The sequence below is a fragment of the Ctenopharyngodon idella genome, chromosome 2 (genome assembly GCF_019924925.1).
Source record: "Ctenopharyngodon idella isolate HZGC_01 chromosome 2, HZGC01, whole genome shotgun sequence".
NCBI classification, from domain to species: Eukaryota; Metazoa; Chordata; class Actinopteri; order Cypriniformes; family Xenocyprididae; genus Ctenopharyngodon; species Ctenopharyngodon idella.
Window position 1 is genome coordinate 4846180 of NC_067221.1, and position 14533 is coordinate 4860712.

Consider the following 14533-nt stretch of genomic DNA (forward strand, 5'->3'; position numbering starts at 1 on the left):
AGGTACTTTTCGCCTACTGTTTTTCGAATGCTATGATTTATATTTATATGTACATACATTTATATCAACATTCCAAGTCACTTGACACAACGGTTAATACCTGTTTTTATAATTGATATTCAATCTTTGTGTCTTATTACCCACATCTCTCTCCAGTCCCATAATATTCTACAGACATAGCTGTAATATGTCTTAGCTGTGTCTTTTGCTATTATGGAGCTCTCTAAATAATTAATTCCAATTCTATTTAAAATCTTATGAGAGCAATCTGTTCAAATGAAGTCTGAACTCCTCTCTTGCAGGAATCACTTATTTAGGATCCACAGTGGAGGTGATGCATCATCCACAGATATTACATTTTTTATTTGCTTTATGTGTTTTTCACTGCCTCGGTTAGACTCTGAATCCATCATTTGCTCATGAAGTCAATCTTTTCAGCACCTTGGAGAGTTCTTGGTATTTGTGGCAGTACTACCTACCTCCCAAGAGGGGTCACCCTAGAGTCATATGCGTTTAATTACTGCCTACTTGAGATCGCCTTGCAAGAGAGCGAGTCAGTAATAGAAATAAAAAGAGAGTCGTTCTCATTTAAACGGCAGTGATTTGTGCTCTGAAATGTTCTTGTTTAATATTATATTCTAAGGTAGACTGGTCTGTATCTCCATCTGTAGCTACACATGATGCAAAAATGCAGACTCAAAGAGAATAGATGATATCGACAAGGCCAAACATAGTCGGTTTATAAGCTAATCACCTCTGCATGATGTAATACAAAGAATATGACTCCATTAGTGTGGCACAACATTAGTCACATTAGCTAGAGCAGCTCAAAGTATGGATCTTTACAGCCCATTTCCTCTTTAGTAGCTATAATTAGGGTAGTTTTGAGCAAAGTGCCTTTTTGAAGGGCAACAGAAAGTCCCCTTGAAAGGGTGATTAGAAAAGGCTTTTTCTCTCTCCCGCAGGTTAGATATTTATGTTAAAAAAGGTAATGCATAATGCATGAAGGGCTAAGAATGGAAAAAGAGAAGGTGGATGACGATGTATATCCATATCCTTAGACTATGTATGAAGTAACCGTTCCAATAGAGTCGTTATCAATGTCGTTTTGCGGCCCATTAGAGTCTGTGATGTACAGAATGAATATAATTCACTTCATATTAGGTCTTTAAACGGATAATGGAGCCTTGCTTTGTGAATTGTGCCCATTGAGAAGTTTAATCATCCTCAAGACGCTCCATCAGATAAAGAACCGACTGTTCATATCATTTGACTTTGAACGAGTCCTTGTCATTAAAGGTACAGCTGGAGCGAAGGAGGTCGGTCATTATGATTAAATACAGTGTGAAATCAATAGTCTCTCTCTTCTTATTGAATGTACTGACCTCTTCTGTTATCGCCACTAGTGGCCGCTGACGCCCTATAGATAGGAACTGTGCTTTTATATGTCAATGTTCTGGGGGACGTTAATAGTGTAACGTACGGCTAACGATATAGCATGTAGCATTTGCATAAACTTGGAGGAGATCTTTGGATAAGGTACACATTTATCTTAAATATTTTGTTTAATTGCATATTTGTCGGATAACGGCAGCTGTCTAAGTCATAAATTAAATAAATAGGTCTTAAATCCGTTTTAAAATGCACTAAATGTGTAACTACTTGCTGCTCTCCAAACTGTACTGACCTAATTTTTCCTTATGTTTTTGATATGGTAGTGCTATTGGAGGGTTATGTAAATTCCATGGCACATGAATATAGCAGTCATTCAGTATGTATATATTAATATAGCATCTGATATCATCAATGCCCTATAATTGTACCATGGATGCCATAACTGCTATAGTTTTCCACTGTATCTTTTCAGTCATATATTTGTTTTATTCATGTGTTTTTAAGTCACTTTAGGTGTTCTTGTTTGGTCATTCTGATCTGTTCACATTGTGTTATGTGCTATTTTTTTCCCTATTTTGTAACCCCTACATCGTTAAACACACATTTTTGTTGTCAGGAATTTACACAATATGTATTCTGCATCCATCCGTCCATCTATTTGCCTATTTTAATAAATAATAGTTGTATGTTTACGGAGTGTGGTTTATACAGTGTAATTTTGTCAACAGAGTGTGGCTTGTCCAGTGTGTAATTTGCACTTGTTGCTCTGTATACTTTGGCTTGACTTGACAAACAAATTGAATGAGTCCAATGCTTACAAAACAGTCTATTTATCACACTATTTAAGAAACTAAAGCTTTTCAGCCTGCAACAAGGTTGACAGCATCATCAACATGCATCACATATGTATAAAATATCACAATGATTAGCCTAAGACACTTCACATTTAAACATGAAATCAAAATCAAATGATGTTGTTATAATATTGTTTTGCTATTTGCAGTAGTTTCTATTTTTCATAGTGTGATATTTTTAATGAAATTTTAAAAATCAGTTTGACCTTCAAACATAATCATAATTAATAATTATAATAATAGTATAGGAACCAAAACACTGTTTTGTTCACTGAACTAGGTAAAGTTTACATTTTAGAAATCTGGTCACCTTAGTACATAATAATCAATAATTCACAGGCTGCAAAGAGAGCAAAGTCCAGTTCAGACATGCTACTGTAGCTTATTTGGTATTAAATGTTGTGCTTTATTACTATTCCTCATTAATCCTGCTTGATTGAACATTATAGATTGTCTCGAATATGCATAGATCACATAATTTGTTCCTAAATAGTACTCCCATTTCACCGCAAACCATTTAGTTCTGTGCTCATATTGCAAATGTTGGCTGCTTTGTGATTAAGGTTTTTCTTTATTGTAGCGTTATCCAGTATACCATGGTGTGAGACACTGAAATGGCTGGCCGTATTCCTCTGGTTTTGCTGGCCTGTGGCTCTTTCAATCCCATTACCCACCAGCACATGCGGCTATTTGAGCTGGCCAGAGACCACATGCACCAGACGGGTTGGTTCCACCTGTTCATTTACTTGAAATTGGCCATCATCTGTTATCAGGCCAAAACTGGCCTCCTTTCCACTGTCCCTCTGGTCCTGTCGCATTGAAGTGATTTCTGTTGGTATATAACTGCATTTTGATTTATTTTTGTTTAATTGTAGTCTGAAGTATGTCTTTTAGTTTTTAAATTTAGTTTTTATTTTAGTTTATTATAGTTTTATTGGTGTTTTAAATTAGCTTTTATTTTTATATTTCTATTTTTCATGTTAATATTAGTTTACATTTTAGTCACTTAGTTACAATTCTGACTTTTTAGAAAAGAAATTCTGAATTGCGAGTGAGATATAAACTCGCAAATGTTCTGAAATTCTGACATTTTCTTGCAATTGCGATTTATAAAGTCAGAATTGCGAGATATAAACTTAAATTTCGAGAAAATGTCAGAATTATGACAGCAGTTCTATTTTTTATTATCTATTTTTCTATATCTATTTTTTTATTTGGTGGCGGAAACAAGCTTCCACACTTTTGTCATTTTATTATTATTTTTTAAATATTTAAATTTTTGTTTCATTTATTTTTATTTCAGTTTTAGATATTTTTAGTTTTTATTTATTTACAGTTAATTTAGTGCTTTAACTTAAACTTATTCCAGTTTATTGCTAAGGCCACATTTTTTATTTTTGTTTAGTTTAAGTTTTTCAACTAATATTTATATTTTTTATTTTATTCTATTTCAGCTTTATTTCAATTAAAAAAATATATTTTTGCTATAATAACCCTTGTCTAAACCTGTTATTAAATACAATTTTTTTTTTTTTTTATGCAGAGGCTTTTCTTTGTATAAGGCTGTAAGGAATGAGCAACATATGCAAAATGTAAATGTTTAATGCTCTTAGCAGTGCTTTTGCATTAGATACATCAGCTGACCTGTGAAAATGTACTTGCATAAGCTCATAACTAACGTTTACAAGCAAAAGGCTTTGTAGTTGCTCAAACACAGAATCTACAATGCAAGCAAGCATTTTAAGTTGTGGGGTAATTAGAATTGGAACATTTTGTTGTGTTGCACCGATGGCTTGCAGTGCAGACATGGTGTAACTGCACCTCTCAACGGCCTCAACATGGTGCTGGCACACTGATGTTTTTGCTTGTTTATTTACTGTACAAAGTGTACTCCAATACTTTCAGAAATAGCATGACAAGTTGCCAAATAGCTTGCATATTATATCACCTCGAGAGTGTCTGGAGACTTGTTTTTGTTTCGTTGCCATTTTTTGAAAATTGACTTTTGAAAATTAATTTTATTGATAAATTCTGTTTTAAAATGTTTTGCATGAGCAGCTAAATGCAAAAACAATTGCAGTGTGATGTGAATTCATCTTGACTATGCAAAATTAGAGCATTATTTGGCAAAAACATTAAGCATACCGCAACTCATTAGAGTCTGCCTGTGTATGCAAAGCTTGTGTTAATTTGTGTGCAGTGACTTGGAAACTTTTGTAGGGCTGTTGCACTTAGAAAAGGAATCAATGTCTATTTAATAAGCCACTTATTTACATTTAAAGCAAATGCTTTAAAAGGATTAGTTCACTTTAAAATGATTTACTCACCCTCAAGCCATCCTAGGTGTATATGACTTTCTTCTTTCTGATGAACACGATCAGCGTTATATTAATAAATAACCGCCTTCCACATTCAACTTACGAAGAAAGTGTAACACCTCTCGCAGTTCAAAACACTTACGAAAAGAGTAACTGACGTTGCGTCAGTTATGCTTTTTCCGTAAGTTGAATACGGAAGGCAGTCTGGCGGAAGCTAGATATTTTACTTTATAACTTGTTAAATATGGATATTTTTCTTGCACAATCGGATCTCTTCGCTTCAGAAGGCCTTTATAAACCCCCCGGAGCCGTTTAATAAAGGAGCCGGAGTACGTTTATGATGGATGGATGAATGGATGTACTTTCTTGAGCTTCAAACAGGTGGTTTCCATTCACTGCCATTATAAAGCTCAGATGCGTCAGGATATTTATTAATAAGAATAAAGAAGAAAGTCATATACACCTAGGATGGCTTGAGGGTGAGTAAAGCTTGGGGTAATTTTCTTTTAAAGGTGCAGTAAGCGATTTCTGAGAAACACTGTTGATATTAAAATCAACCCAAACAAACACACCCCTCCCTTCATTGCTCCACCCCCAAAATACACAAACGCGCAAATCTAGAATGGATGTCTCTATATCATAGCTGAAGCGAATCAAAATAATATTCAAAATTAAGCAACGATGATGAGCGAACGACAAGGAAGAACAAAAATGAACATACAGTACACCAGAGTAAATAAAAGCAAGAATTGGTTGTTAGTCGCCAGCAGCTCCAGACAATCAATGACACTCAAAACTCTCCTGTTACTACAGCTAACATTACAACAACAGCTTATGTTGGTTCTGTGAAACAGCAAAACCAGTGTTATTCACATATGGAGCAGAAACAACACAACCTCAGTGTCCGCTTTCAGGCCTTCCCGCTCAGGTCTCTCCAGCGCTGGAAAGCTTTTCTAATATTAACGCGGGTCCTAAAGCTCTTGCTTGATCATAACCCTTCTTTTCCAGTGATATTCCTCTGAGCTTTTCTCTTTTGTAATGTCTCTCAGCCATCTCTCTTTCTACAGTGTTTTTTTTTTAAATCTCCCTCTTGCTCACTCTCTTTCCTCCCCCATCATAAGTGGACACGCACCCTACTGCTGATTGGCTTACTCTCTCTCTTCCCCCATCATGAGTGGACACGCCCCCTACTGCTGATTGGCTCACTCTCTCTCTTCCCCCATCATGAGTGGACACGCCCCCTACTGCTGATTGGCTCATTCTCTCTCTTCCCCCATCATGAGTGGACACGCCCCCTACTGCTGATTGGCTCACTCTCTCTCTTCCCCCATCATGAGTGGACATGCCCCCTACTGCTGATTGGCTCACTCTCTCTCTTCCCCCATCATGAGTGGACACGCCCCCTACTGCTGATTGGCTCACTCTGTCTCTTCCCCCATCATGAATGGACACGTCCCTACTGCTAATTTGCTCACTCTCTCTCCCCCCCTATCATGAGTGGACACGCCCCCTACTGCTGATTGGCTCACTCTCTCTCTTCCCCCATCATGAATGGACACGCCCCCTACTGCTGATTGGCTCACTCTCTTCCCCCATCATGAGTGGACACGCCCCCTACTGCTGATTGGCTCACTCTCTTCCCCCATCATGAATGGACACGCCCCCTACTGCTGATTGGCTCACTCTCTCTCTTCCCCCATCATGAGTGGACACGCCCCCTACTGCTGATTGGCTCACTCTCTTTCTTTCCCCACCATGAATGGACACGCCCCTACTGTCGATTGGCTCACTCTCTCTCCTCCCCATCATGAGTGGACATGCCCCCTACTGCTGATTGGCTCACTCTCCTCCCCATCACGAGTGGACACGCCCCCTACTGCTGATTGGCTACCAGTGTGTTGTGCTGCTCAGTCTGATCCACTTTCAACAGTGTTTCTCAGAAATCACTTACTGCACCTTTAATCCAAAAGAGGTGCATTGCATTCATTGTATACATTTTAACATTTCATGCATTCCCTAGGAATCGAACCCATGTTGTTGGCATTGTTATACTGATTTAGCTATACAGTGGTATGCTTTATATTTGACATCTGATAATGATGTATTTGACTCAATTTGGGTCAGATATTTTTTCTTTTTCCATCTCGCAGGTCTGTATCATGTGGTGGGTGGCATTGTATCTCCTGTCTGTGATGGTTATGGTAAACAGGGTCTTGTTGCTTCGAAACACAGACTTGCTATGGCAAGACTGGCCCTGCAGAGCTCTGACTGGGTTTCTGTAGATGACTGGGAGAGCCAGCAGGCGGATTGGACAGAGACTGTGGTGACCATGAGGTGAATATATGCAGTATCTACATTGGCTTCTTACCATGACTAATGTGAATCCTTTATCCCATCAAAAGTTTGACAAGACGAGAAACTTTTTGGAGTCTTTTAGCACAACTGGGACACTGACTGTAAAGGAAACATTAACCGGTTTTGACAGATAGGGTGCTAAATCCTGATTGCACCTCCATTATCGCAGAAAATGCTCTGAGCTTCAGAGCTAGAGTCATCTTTGATGATAGAAAAGTTGCCTTTTGTTTTTACTTCAAAAGCACTGTTCAAATTTTAAACATACTGGTGATATTGATATGAAACAATATGATACGCCATATAGTTACGACCGATGTTGACTTATCCTTCACTTTAATGAACTGATGTAAAGAGTCTTATATCTCACATATGAATTCCCAGAAGTCTCATTTATATAGTGCAATATATACAATAATAACACGTTGTCAGACTGAAAAGCAGGTATAGAATACAGATATTCGCTCTTTACTGTAGAGATATTCCATGTTGCCATTATATCTGTGAATTCACCTTGCATCACCCTCTATGAAAGACTAACTCACTGTCATCTTAGAAATTTCAGAGCTGAGCTAAAGCCAAAACTTTATAGGAGCTGAATCCTTAAATTCCCGGCGTATGAGATATCAAATAGCCAGGCGCTGACGTGACTCATTCCAGTCCTTCTATCCATCATAAGAGCCACGGTTTCCATACCCCTTGGATTCTGCAACAGAAAATATGAAACACCCTGTCATCCTTTAGTATTTGGCTGCTAGTGGTTTTTTTATTTTGCACCCATGCCAAATTCTTGTCCCCTCTTTTTGCCTTGATGGGCCATTCCTCCTTTTGAATCCCTTAAGTGATAACAAGAGACTGTTTAAGACCCCTCTGAGCTCTAAAATATTTTTAACTGCTAGCTATGCCCTTAGGTGGCTAATTAATACTCAGATGCCAGGGAAGAGGATAGCTGCTTTTGCGCCAGGGGTTTGTGCCAGGGCTTTGTCTTTCTAAGTTCGTAATTTACTTCTTGGCACAACTGGACGAAATTCACAATTGCTTGTGTGCCCTTGCAGTTGACCTATGTGTTGAATTACCAGGTTGAGTTTTTGCTATTTTAAAGGACATAGTTGCATACAGGCTCTGTTCTAAACCTCAGTGAGCTCTGCAGCCTATGTAGGAAGCGTTTTAAGGTGCGCTCCTTATGAAAAGCGGTTGCAAAAAGTAGATACCTTCTTTTGGCCAAGTTCTCCCAGCAATGTTTGTATCCTTCACATAGAAAATGCATAGCAATGATATTTGGGGAGGAGAAAAATCCATCTATATATCTTCATCAATCCATTTACCATTCAAATGTTTGGGGTCAGAAAGATTTTTTTTAAAGACCCCCTGTGGTGAAAATTAAGTTTTTAATGTTGTTTATTGTGTTTTAATATGATTTTGCACATGGTTTGTTTGTTAAAGCATCAGTCAACACCATTGCTGAGTATTTTCTCCTTAAAACTACAGTGAACCAAAGACAGTCTCAAAAACGCGGTTTGAAATCGACCCTGTTTTCTACATCACAAACATGTTGTAACCAATCACGTCAAGGTGTGGGCGGGCTTTAGCATATCATTAACTATGCTCTGAAGCAGGGAGTCTCAAGAGAAGCCGGTTTTTCCCTATATATTTTTCTGTTGATATGAAAAATCAGGTACATTTAGCAATATAGCGGGTGAATTATGTATATGATGTATATTATGATGAACTGTATGCCTTTCTCTACTGACGTTCTGAGTTGTTCAAAGCGTCTCTAAGGATACTGATTTTTAGAAGGGAGGCTGAGATGGTGAACGGAAACATGGTTTGTGTAACATTAGCAACACATTATTAGCTGTTTAACGTAGTCAAGCAAAAGACTAATCATATCAATTACCGTTATGTGTCCGACGCTGTAGAGAGCAATACATAAAACACATTACCATTCTGATACATGGACTCTGTATAATTCACTCTTTTTCCTCTTCTTCTGCCGAATCAGTTTCTGGTTCAAACATATTTGAGTTAAACCAATATTTCCACTTGCCATTACTACAGTAAAGTTGAGCGAGTGAATCAGGTAATCTGAGCTTGTGTGATTGAGTGGAGGCGGGGCTAATTTGCATATTCATAGTCCATGTATAATAAATGAGGGAAAGGTGTAGAGTTATATTCAGGCTAATTTAAGGCGTGAAGAATTTTAAAACATTTAAATGTCATTTTGGTGGTCAAAGATGAGTTTTAATGGATAAAATTATTGACTACAGGGGGACTTTAAATTTATTAATTTATTTAAAAAAAAATGTATTCAGCAAGAATGCAATAAATTGGTCGAAAGTGACAGTAAAGACTTTTACAATGTTACAAAAAATTATATTTAAATAAATGCTTTTCTTTTGAACTTTCTATTTATCAAAGAATCTTGAAAAAATATTAAGCAGCAACAGTTTTCAACATTGATAATAAGAAATGTTTCTTGAGCAGCAAATCAGCATATTAGAATGATTTCTGAAGGATCATGTGAAACTGAAGACTGGAGTAATGATGCTGAAAATTCAGCTTTGCCAACACAGGAAAAATATCCGTCTGACCATCCATCCATCCATCTCCCCTATAAACACTCAAGTCTTCTAGCCATTTCTTAAAAAAAAGAAGAATTCATCTTTTCAGCTACCTCAATTCAGATTCTTTAAAAGGCATTCGCAAATCAATTCTGAATGACAAACACCATTAGTTGCTCTTATACCCTAAAGTCCACTGTTCACGTGATACATTAAACACTCACATACATGAGGGCGATATATAGTTTTAACAACTGTTGTTAACTCAATAATTTTCTCCTTGTAATGGTTTCACACTCCTACGCAACACCAAAGCTGATTACGGCCTCTTGTGAGGGATTGGAGAAGTTAAGATGTAAATCTATAGGTTCATGTAATTCAGAGAGAATGTAAAGCTTCTCCCATGTTCATAAGCTGATTACTTAAACAGTATAGCCATTCATGCTCACTGTTGTTTATCTCACTAAACACAGGTACCACTATGGCCGCATAGCTGCTCAGTACCACCACAGCAAGGCCCCGCCCACAAATGAGCGACCAGCCTCTGGTAAGCCCCGCCCACCTCTCAGTATGTCTTTGCAAATTGCCACAGAAACCTCTCAACACAATTCGGTTTCCTCTAAGCCTCCTCTCTGGCCCAACAGAGCATTTTCTGTCTTTGCTAATCGCTTTAGATAAGTCCGGTGCATTTAAAACAGGCTGTTGTCTTCTCTCTGGCCAGCACAAGCGCTCTTTTTTTAACAGTGCTTTTATTTGGGGGTGTTGTAGAGGAGCATGCTAATGAAGTCTAATACCCTCCACAGGGTGACTGGGCTTAAGACAAGCGTGTTCGGACTATTAATGAAGCTGAGATTAATAGCCAGGACAACTTTAAAACAAGACAAGTGCCAAGAATGATAGAACGCATGCACACGAAAACCCTGTTATCTTAAAACCTTTCACTTGATTCTTTGCAAACCCCTTGTTCTGATACTCTTTTCTTTTGCTTGACTGAAGATAACATAAAGGAACTCCTCCTCATCCTTCTATTACAATGATAAATAAACATATCCGTTGGAATTAACCTAAAAGACGTTGAAAATCATTGACTTTTTCAGAAAGAGATCCGTTTAATTTTAGATTTCATGTTGAATTATCACAGGGATTATTTTTTATTAAAATCGCCTTTGTGCAAGACCCATTTAGGCGATTCGGAGAAATTTGGCGCTTGCTGAATTAAGCTATTTATGATTGTCTGGAAATATTAGTGTTTGTATTGAAATGTGCACAATGCTTTTAATTACTGTGTTTTCATGAGTGTATTCATTATTAGAGTAAGTCTGAAGAGGGTGGTGTTTCCCAGCTCCATGCAGTGTGCACATACATCGCTTTAGGTCTATGTTTAGTCACACGGAGTAGAAATAAAGAGCTTTAGTGGGCCTGCGAGGTTCATTTCCTGCCCCCTGCAATTCATGTCTGATTAAACAAAAGCCAGCTCGCAGACATATGTTATAGTGGGAGAATTAGAGTTAAAAGCATACTATTGATTCTTTCATATGCTGTAAATATCACTGCTGAGGTCGAGCCCCAGCATTTCTGGCCATGAAATGATTTCTAATGAAGCGTGGAGAAAAGAACAAGAGAGATTTTGCAGGTTTTCATGCAAGTGTCAAATATATCATTTTGTGTATGGGATGTTTTGAAAGACTGGGAAATTCACTAAGCATTGTTTTTTGATTGTATTATGATACATTAAAGGAAATATGCAAATCAGTTAACAGGCACAAAATAAGTGCTGAATGCAATTTTTCACAGTACATTTTCCAGTATTCCAGAGTTAGGGAGGATGCAGAAGGTTATGAAAATTTGCATACTTTGTTGGTTGGTATACTATTTTGTAGTTTTTGAGGAAAACATTCCAGGATTTTTCTCCATATAGTGGACTTCACTGGGGTTCAACGGGTTCGAAGGTCTAAATGTCAGTTTCAGAGCAGCTTCAGAGGGCTCTACACGATCCCAGACGAGGAATAAGGGTCTTATCTAGCGAAATGATCTGTCATTTAAAAAAAAAAAAAAAAAAAAGTATATACTTTTTAACCACAAAATACGTCACGCATGAACTTTATAACGTGATTGTCATGCGTGGCGCATCGTAGAGCAATGCAAGATGAGCATTTGTGGTTAAAAAGTATATAATTTTTTTTTTTTTTATAAAATCGTTACCAATCGTTTCTCTAGGTAAGACCCTTATTCCTCGTCTGGGATCGTGTAGAGTTCTTTGAAGCTGCACTGAATCTGACATTTGGACCTTCAACCCGTTGAACCCCAGTGAAAATCCTGGAATGTTTTCTTCAAAAACCTTAATTTCTTTTCGACTGAAGAAAGAAAGACATAAACATGACATGGGGGTGAGTAAACTAAAAGTGAACTAATCCTTGAATACTACTAATTGAGTCACTATTGACATCGCATTAATATTAATATTGACACTATTGTCTTTTGTAAAACTGCTTTACAGCTGAAATTGAAGTTGTTTCAAAGTTGATGAATTTTTGCAACATTAACATTTATTTTCCTGTTTTTTACTGTGAAGCTGCTATGAAATGATCTGTATTGTATAAAGCACTGTATAAATAAATTTGGCTTGTTTTGACTTCTAGCTTTTATTAGTATATTTTCATTTTTTTTTCTTTTTTTAATTAATATTAATAATATTTCTGTATATTTTAATACAATTTTAAGTTTCAGCTAATATTTATATTTTATTTTGCTTATTTTCATTCGAAAAAATGTTTTAATAGTTTTAGTTAACATTAACAACACTGTCTGTAACACAGGATGTAAAACAAAATTATAGTGTTGGGGGTAACGCATTACAAGTAATCAGATTACTTTTTCCAAGTAACTAGTAAAGTAACGCATTACTTTTAAATTTACAACTAAATATCTGAGTTACTTTTTCAAATAAGTAACACAGGTTACTTTGTTTTCCCATTTATTGACTGACAGCTCTCCTGGGAGTAAGTGCAGAGGCGTTGTGTGTGCTGTGTGAACATTATTATTAACATAACAACATTATTCTAGACTAAATGTGAGCATACATTTACACATTTACTTCTCCTGCATCCTATTCTTCTGTATTAAAGAATGGCAGCACAGCTGAAAGACTTTGTTTGAGCTGCGCCCTCTACTGTACAGGTGTGAATTTGTATTTCCTTCAGCCCCAGAGGCTTATTCATTTCACTTTTGGTGTGAAATTGCCTTTACATTTGCCAAAAATAGAACTTTTTTGTTGTTATAGCAGTCCAGCCCAGATGAGAAAAAGTAATGTAACACATTACTTTCAATAAAAAGTAACTAAGTAATGCAATTTGTTACTTTTTAGAGAGTAACTCAATATTGTAATGCATTACTTTTAAAAGTAACTTTCCCCAACACTGATAATAATACACGTCTTGTAAGACATGAGGGTAAATAAATGATGACATTGAAATTGAATTTTGAAAGCTGTGAATGAGCAATCACATTTATATTGTTCAGAAACACTTGGTTCCTTTTATTACAGACTCATTAAAAAAGGTGCTGTAAGCGATTTTGTATGAATTGGCACTTAGATATCACTGATTTAGGTCTTCTGAATTATGGTATCAGTCTCTGTGAATGCCCTAGGCTCTGTACACTGCTATCATTCAAGTTAAGCACTATATTCAGATTCATAAGCAGTTGTCAGTCTGTTACCGCTTCGTTTGACAACCTTGACAGTACTGTGATGAAGAGCTGCTGCTGCCCTTCTGCTCCATCTTTGATAACAGCAAATAGTACTTATATCACCATTGAAAAGATGAAAATGACAATAATATGCAATCAGTAATGTGATCGATTTCCCCCCCTACAGATGTGCCACAGTTGAAGCTGCTTTGTGGAGCGGATTTCCTAGACACGTTTAAGGTGCCTGGATTGTGGAGGGAAGATCATGTGGAAGAGGTGGCGGGCCGCTTTGGACTGGTCTGCGTGAGCCGTGGTAGCCTGCAACCAGACCGGGCTATCCATGAGTCCGACTTGTTGTCCAGGCACCGGCAGAGCATTTTCCTGGTTCGGGAGTGGGTACACAATGAGATCAGTGCTACAGAGATCCGACGAGCCCTACGGAGGGGCCACAGTGTTAAATATCTCTTACCAGACTCTGTCATTGATTACATACGAGAGCACAACCTTTATACCCAAGACAGTGAGATGAAGAACAAAGACGTTAAACTACGACCTCTTACCAAGCAAGCAATACAAGACTGATGTAGTCTGTCGGGAACCCACAGCCTGAGGTGGTGTAAAGGCCAATTCGCACTGAACCGACAAACGCCGACCAATGGCAACAGACACTCTGTCGGGTTTTGTCGGATCAGTGTGTTACCTCTGTCAGCATCTGTTGCTGTTGGTTGGTGCTTGTTTTCGCCGATTGAACATGTTCAATCCATGTCTGTCAGTGCAGTGTGAATTGGCATTTAAGCATGGTTGTGGGAAATAGGGGTACTGCAGCACCCCCTGCTGATGGCTGCATTGGAATTTAAGATGACGCGACTTGAAATAAAGTTTTGCCTTTAACATTTTATTAATTTCCACCTTTATTTATAAAATTACTCTAAAGATTATTTTGTTTTTATATGCTGTCAAATCTGGTGTCCTGAAAAGTGAAGCGAAAATTATTTGATCACCCCCAAGTGGCTGGTCCCAGTATAGCTCATAAACTCCACCCTCTAATGTAATCTAATGGGACGTGAGGCAAACTAAACAATCAAATTACACTTAAAATAATTTTTTTTCCAAAGATGGTTTCTGCCATTTTAGGTAGTTTTTATCACGCTGATGTAAGTTCAAGTGTTCGTTCTTTAAATAAGCTTGGTTTTATTTAATTATTTGATGCTATAAAAACGGGAGTGTGACATCATGATTGACAGCTGAGATTGACAGTTTCTCTGAGTGAAATAGTCACTGAGGCACCAAAAGACTTTTTTCGGGATCTTCAGGAGGAGATTGGAGCTATAACTTTAATTTCTACATTTCCATAACTGTTCCCGAC

General features: G+C 37.5%; 1 protein-coding gene across 1 annotated transcript; it reads left to right on the forward strand.

The window, feature by feature from the left end:
• Window positions 1-1409: 1409 nt before the first annotated feature.
• On the forward strand, window positions 1410-14065 carry nmnat3 (nicotinamide nucleotide adenylyltransferase 3). Its single transcript, XM_051879385.1, has 5 exons — window positions 1410-1539; window positions 2830-2972; window positions 6718-6901; window positions 9954-10027; window positions 13355-14065. The coding sequence occupies exons 2-5, from the start codon at window positions 2864-2866 to the stop codon at window positions 13747-13749; spliced, it is 762 nt and encodes a 253-aa protein (XP_051735345.1). The 5' UTR covers window positions 1410-1539; window positions 2830-2863; the 3' UTR covers window positions 13750-14065.
• The last annotated feature ends 468 nt before the right edge of the window (window positions 14066-14533 follow it).

Bases quoted from the DNA above. Each gene is read 5' to 3' on its own strand.
- nmnat3 (XM_051879385.1), top strand. From the start codon at position 2,864: ATGGCTGGCCGTATTCCTCTGGTTTTGCTGGCCTGTGGCTCTTTCAAT. The intron at 2,973-6,717 runs GTTGGTTCCACC...TCCATCTCGCAG, and splicing joins AGACCACATGCACCAGACGG to GTCTGTATCATGTGGTGGGT. The intron at 10,028-13,354 runs GTAAGCCCCGCC...CCCCCCCTACAG, and splicing joins AAATGAGCGACCAGCCTCTG to ATGTGCCACAGTTGAAGCTG.